This window comes from Bombus vosnesenskii, unplaced genomic scaffold (assembly GCF_011952255.1).
Source record: "Bombus vosnesenskii isolate JDL3184/JDL3185 unplaced genomic scaffold, Bvos_JDL3184-5_v1.1 scf7180000013295, whole genome shotgun sequence".
Taxonomy (NCBI): Eukaryota; Metazoa; Arthropoda; class Insecta; order Hymenoptera; family Apidae; genus Bombus; species Bombus vosnesenskii.
In genome coordinates, this window is record NW_022882946.1 from 43,970 (window position 1) to 50,608 (window position 6,639).

The window sequence follows — 6,639 nt, forward strand, 5'->3', positions numbered from 1 at the left end:
TAAAATAAAACTGAGTCTCTATTAACGTGCTTAATATTACACTTCTCGCTAAAAAGATAGCCCAGGTGTGCTATCTTTAATTTCTTTAATGACGCGTGTAGAGTTTATCGTCTGTAACGTACAATATCAAAACATTATGAGCTCGGAATATGCGATTCGTTGAAAATAAGCAAAAATATTATGGAATATTATTTTCAAATTATTTTTAAAAATATTATTTTAAGAACAAAATGATAGCACACGTACAATAAGAAAATAATAATCAACATAAATTGTAACTAACAATAATTACTTATCAAACATATATACTTATTTAATAATGATTACATCCCCCTTTATTTTCTATTACTTCTATTGTACGATTTGGTATCGATTTATATAGTTTCTGGATATAACTTTGACTTAACGTATCCCATTCGCGTATGCACCGCGAACAAGTTCTGCTCAGCAATTTTCAATAATATTAAGGTCCGGGGAGCGTGCAGGCCACGGCAAAATAGGTATATTATTTTCATTAAAGTATGATTGGACTAATCTTGATGCGTGTACAGATGCATTATCTTGTCGAAAGATGTAATCAGGTCGAGAAATGCGTTCTGCATGATTATTTATTTGTTTAAATTAATAATTTAAATTATTAAATTTATGTATCGGACACTATTCGTTCTCCCATTGATGAACTTGATACATGTGTTGCTGAAATAACCGATGCTGAAATAACCAAACCATCACACTCCCTCCTCCCATTTGTCGTCGAATTGCTGACATTGTCTCTTTTCTTATGTCATGAAAATAATATTGCAACCCATCAGGACCATCCAAGTTGAATCTTCTTCGTCTGAAAATAGTACCCTTCTCCATTTCTTTTTCCAATACATTCTTTCTATCGCAAAGCGTAAACGTTCTACTTTGTGTTTCGTTGTTAACTAAGGTTTCTTTTTCAACTTCGGCCTCTTAATATCTTTGCAGGATAGTAGAACTCGACGAACACTCGAAACACTGGCACTAACACTAGATTTTTCCAGTATTTGCTTCGTCGTTAACTGCGAGTTGGAAGTTACACGCAAAATTGCTCGCTTATCACGATCGGATAACGATGACGGCCGACCAATACGTTTCTTTTTGCCATAATCCTCAAAATTTTGTAAGAAATTGTGTATTACTTTATGACTTCTTCTTATTACTATTGCTGTTTTAGTTCAAGAATTTGCTTTTTTTTCAGACTCGTTTAATTCTTTTCCGCGTCCTATACTTGGAAATTTATATAATATTGTACTGTAATCTTTACTCGTTGATAGATCGTAAACTACCGAGCAATTTCTAAACATATTAACAGAGTGTGCTATCATTTCGTTCTTAGAATAAAACAATTTTTTTCGTTACACACTAAACCTCGTAATATCTTTAATTATTTTCAACGAACCGCATATTCTGAGCTCATAATGTTTTGATATTATACGTTACAGATGAAAAACTCTACACGCGTCATTGAGAAATTAAAGATAGCACACATGGGCTATCTTCTTGGCGAGGAGTATATTTGCAATGGAAATGCATAAATATGTGAAAAAAATTGGGAGAAAGTAGGAAGAACAAATAGAAAAATCATAGTTTCGTTGTGAAATTGAGGAAGGAAGAAAGAGGAAAAGTGTGGAAATATGAAAGGTAAATATGAAATTGAATAGAGCGAAGAAGTGTGAGAAAGGGGGTAATAAACCGCACAACTAGAAGGCAAGTACGTAGTTAATAGTCGCGTGGAGGTCGACGCATGCTCCGAAACGTTTCCCCGGGGTGATATTCAGTCAGGCAAACGGAGCCAGTAGCCGAGGCTGACACCGCTGGCAGACGTTCGATCGTTACGCGGCGAATCAGTGTTGGTCGGTGGTCGGGCGTACCGCGAAGCACAATTTGGACATGCGTATCGGTCGTTATCGTTCGTACCCGCGTATGATCTCTTCTTTCCGAGATATACATATATCTTGTAACAGTAACGGTAACGGCAATTCTCACATTTAGTTTACACGGATATATTAATATTTTGCTTTTTCACGGGAAGGAAGAGTAAAAGAAGGAAGAAGTAAGAGGGTGAGAGGGTGGGAGGGAGGGAGGGAGGAAGGGGAAAGAGGGAGAGGGAGGGAGAGAGAGAGAGGCAGGAAGCTAGACGTGAACAAAAACAGGATGTCGAAACTGCAGTTGTACTAAAATCAAGTAAATCCTCACAGAAAACTCGGATTAATTGATTAAGACGGACTTGGACTTTGGAAAGGTTGAAAGGAAATCGATTCGAGTAAGGTCGAAAGAATACATCATGACATTGAATAGTCGACACTCGGTCTCCCTTGTAGAACGAATGCGCACCACCTGTAGCTCGATATCTACATATGCCCAAAAGGTCAATCGCCTTTTCTTCGAGTTTCTCCGCAAATGTAAGTAAAACGGGTATTATCTGTGCTTTTCCATTTTCTTGTCCGTTCTGATAACAATATACGATAAATGTACATATACAATTCCGTTGAACAACTGTTAGTATGGTGCTACCAACACCTCCTATGTACCCAGCCTGTATCATGCCAGTCATGAGCAGTTTTTTCATTTCGCAATAACATCTTTTAAGAAGAATTCAACTACGACTATTTGCGAAGGTGAAAAAATAACAGTCAAATTGTATATGATTTAAATTGTGCTCGTTTTATCGACGAGTCGTATTATTTTTGGTTATTCTGTATTATGTCAAATTAAATATTAAATATAACAGAATTGTGAGCTAGCAGCCGCAGTATTGGTAGCGTTGTAACCGTTGTATCGATAGGAAAGTCTGTATATGTAATTTCTGTTCCTAATGAAATTATTTGAGAAAGGAAAGAAGAAAAAGAAAGATATATACTCGTTCGCAGTTTCGACAGAATGAATATTTCACTGAAATATTCTAAGAATATCACTGGTCAAAATTAATCAGATTCGAGCCCATCAACGTAGAAATTATGACTGAAGAAATGAACAATACCGTTTCTTGTAAATGGACTATGGAGGAACGGGAAAAGATGTTAACTACTGGGACGCTGGAACAACAGAGAGAGGCTTTCAAAGATGACGAAGAGCTAATGAGAGAAACGAGCAAGTTTGTGAGTGAAGTTATACAAACGGCGATCACGGAAGCATCAAAAAGGAAGGTGTTGACGGAGGCGAGTGACACGCAAATCTTTTGTTCGTCGACTTTCAAAAAAACGCTGTCGAACGTAATTATTCATTGACAATTTCGTGTTTCAGAAAGCTGTCAGTGAAGGTAAGCCTTATAGTATGATATAAAAAAAGAATTCTACGTACTTGGCATCATAATCGATAGAAAGGCATGACGAGAAAGCAAGATAAATATGTCTGCAAGCTTATTTTCATTCATCGCTTGTTCCCTAGTTTCAGTAAAAGAAACAGAATATTTGTTTGCGTAGGAAGTAGACTGAAGGGTATCGGTAGCGTCGCTGGTTGGAATCATCGTGCCCGTGGATTCTGCAGTCGAATACTGAACACGCTCTGTCCATGCTTCACTAGCAACGGTAAATCGTAGGGCGTATCGAATCTAGCCAATGTTCAAACATCGTAGCTTTGCATCGCTCTTGTAGCGACTCATTTCGTTAATTTGATCGTCAAGCTGATTGATCGCACGAAACTTTCGTATACACTACCGTTCATAAGTATCGGAACGCTTGCTTCTTTACGATAGAACGAGGATCTACATTATTCTTTACGATGATAACCTTGTTTTTTACGATCGTTAGAATTATATGTATATGACGTTATGTCGTGGAATATCTCGACGCGGTGGAATTTATCGTTTAAAGATAATGTGCAATTTATCCTCCAATCTTCAAAAATGTAGTTTACAGACCTATTTGATTGTAATGCAATGTGCTATTGGTAAGTTATGTAAATTTTGTAATCTGTTGATTCCGTAAGTACCTACAAACTACTATTTCTAGGCATTAATTTACTTCTATTCGTGAATTTGTACGATTCGGTTGAATTCATATGTACGTACTATATCGTTACTGCGAAAAATATATTACTATCGAAGCGTCGATCGGTCGAATATTTATGAGTGGTAGTGTATGTGTTATTTACGGTAGTAGATGATTTCATGTTCGAGGACGGAACGAAAACTTTTGATAATTATTTACACGTACTATCGCCTCACAGATTTCGATGATTTTCCAATATATCGTAGAAGAAATCAACATTTTCATCGATTTTCCCGATAAGTATTACCCGCGCTCGATCTTTCGAGTTTCCGAGACATCCATGAAAATATTTCTCTCACTTTTACTCTGGGAGTAAAGGGAGATGAGAAGGAAATGCAACTTGGCTTAGCTATTCCAGCGAGATGAGAGACCTATTTAAAGTACCTAACTCAAATCTAACCAAATACAGATGATCAAGCTGTCATCGAGCAATTAATGAATTTTGATCTGATTTCGATTACTTTACGTCAAGTTCCGCTTTAATTTCAAAGTAACGTCAGAATAAAAATTTGAAAAATATTTCGATGGGTATCTCGGAAGTAAAGACCGAGCGGGGATTATATGTACAGGAAAAGTTGTTCAAAATATTGATTTCGATTTCTACAACATATTCGAAAATCATCGAAATCGGTGAGGTGGCAGTACTTGTAAATAATTTTTCTATCGCTAATTTAAACATTACTATTCCAAGTTGCGAATAAATTCAAGATTTAAAATTCAGATACTGTACCGACCGGATAGCCTTTTTTTCATTTATTTCTTTATCTCGCGTCCTTTGAATACCGTTGTACGATTCAACGAAAAAAGAAATGTTTTTCGGAGAATGATATGCTTTGAATCAAAGTAGAGTAAGAATAAGGTGAACTGTACGCTAAGATGATGGCGGTGGAGGCAAGAAAAGAAAAAAGAAGCGAAAGAAGAAATACACGTTTATTATAATTGAATCGATCAGGTTGATCGATATGCATTTCGAAGTTGAACATTACTCGATATTAGGGAATGTTACAAGTACAAGAAATTCTTACTAGGAATAATATGAATCGGGGAAATTTGTTTCCATGTAATATTTAATAAAACTCCGATTTTATAGAAAAATGTATGCGTTATATGTACTTACTTACTTACATACGTATTATCAAGTTCGACGAGAAACACGCAATTCAATTCGAGAAGTCGAAAGATTTGACACGCAATACTCTAAGAAACGAGATCAAGACGTCCTCGTTCATTTTCATTACTAAGTAACTGATGCATGCCTAACGTTCAACATGCATCTTATCCTCGTATCCTGTAGTATCGCAGCTATTACAACAGCAGCCACCAAGATCACCTAGCATGCGTGACAATGTATAATAACGCGAATCATCATCTATCAGACGCGCTCATTAACTCAAACCTGTCCACCGATACATATATAGGTATATATATATAGGTGTGTATATATATATATATATATATATATATATATAATTGTAGGTATGATTACACACATATATATGTAAATACGATGTAATACATACACATCGTGTCGATGGCATCTCGATACTCGTTTCAACGAAAATTCTCTGTGTATCGTGCTTTTCTAGTCTTGTAATCGCAGATAAATTCACACAAGTATGTAAATATATGCATATTTTTCCAGATAATTTCCTGTAATTTGTGCATAAAGATTAATTATCAACAAATGTGAAAAGGTGTATCGGGACGCGATAACATTATGCACGTTGTAACCCTTTGGCATAACACATGCTTAACAGAATGTATACTATATATTATATTGTTGGTATACTATATTCGTATATCTATTCTTTCCATAGAATTATTCAGCTGGACACCGTACCGATATCGCTTCACGAGACCGTAATCGTTCGCTGTCACCCGGAATTACCGTGCTTTGCCGAACAACCATTAATCCAATTGATTAAATAATAAACAGCATGAATAACTGTCGTGAACGCCGTCAACTAATGTAATTTAGTGAAGTGCGAGCAACGACAGGTTTTCGATTTTTCGTACTACTGGCTTTGAACAGTTGCACATTGTAGACCTTTTGATTATATAGTATATCTATATTTTATTATATCTATATTATAGTATATCTATATTATATTATTATATTATACATATGTATGTATGTATGTATGTATGTATGTATGTATGTATGTATGTATGTACACGCGCACACACACAATATGTAATTAAACATACATATGGACACCAAAACCAGAGTGTGTTAAATTTCAAAAATGCTATTTTACACGTTATAGACATATTTTCCGTATAAAATTTGTCATTCTTCTCGATAGTAAACATTTTTTCGTTCCATGTCGTTTAGTTTCCCGCTACTACGATTTGCTCTTTTCGAAAGTTTGGAAGGTATGAATTAAATACACTCTGGCACTGAAATCCAGATCTGTCAAAGTATTAATTACGTGCGTACAGTTGTATCGAATTATTTTTTATACAACATGATTACACAGAAACATTAGTGTTCAAGGTATTTAGCTTTCTCTTACGATACAGTGTGTGTAATTGATTAACTACTCCCTTGCGTTTCATATATCTAAAAGGTAGTTCCATTGTACAGAATGCAAAGAAAAATATTATTAATGTGAGAAAATTTCGT

The 6,639-nt window shown here is 35.5% G+C and overlaps 1 protein-coding gene across 5 annotated transcripts; it reads left to right on the forward strand.

Annotated features, from left to right (window-relative positions):
• The first annotated feature begins 1,803 nt into the window (after positions 1-1,803).
• Positions 1,804-6,087, forward strand: LOC117233109. Of its 5 annotated transcripts, XM_033493065.1 has the most exons (6): positions 1,804-1,993; positions 2,223-2,426; positions 2,977-3,182; positions 3,268-3,283; positions 3,447-3,551; positions 5,831-6,087. In XM_033493065.1, the coding sequence occupies exons 3-6, from the start codon at positions 2,982-2,984 to the stop codon at positions 5,875-5,877; spliced, it is 369 nt and encodes a 122-aa protein (XP_033348956.1). In that variant the 5' UTR covers positions 1,804-1,993; positions 2,223-2,426; positions 2,977-2,981; the 3' UTR covers positions 5,878-6,087. The 5 variants fall into 5 exon arrangements, with proteins under 5 accessions (XP_033348956.1, XP_033348951.1, XP_033348952.1 ...); XM_033493060.1 differs by lacking the exon at positions 1,804-1,993 and having other exon boundaries at positions 2,131-2,426; positions 2,895-3,182; XM_033493061.1 differs by lacking the exon at positions 1,804-1,993 and having other exon boundaries at positions 2,131-2,426; positions 2,957-3,182.
• The last annotated feature ends 552 nt before the right edge of the window (positions 6,088-6,639 follow it).

What these genes read in the sequence shown, in the direction of transcription:
- LOC117233109 (XM_033493065.1), top strand. Translation starts at nt 2,982, where the DNA reads ATGACTGAAGAAATGAACAATACCGTTTCTTGTAAATGGACTATGGAG. An exon ending in TCCATGCTTCACTAGCAACG is followed by an intron (nt 3,552 to 5,830) that starts GTAAATCGTAGG and finishes TTCTTTCCATAG; the next exon opens with AATTATTCAGCTGGACACCG.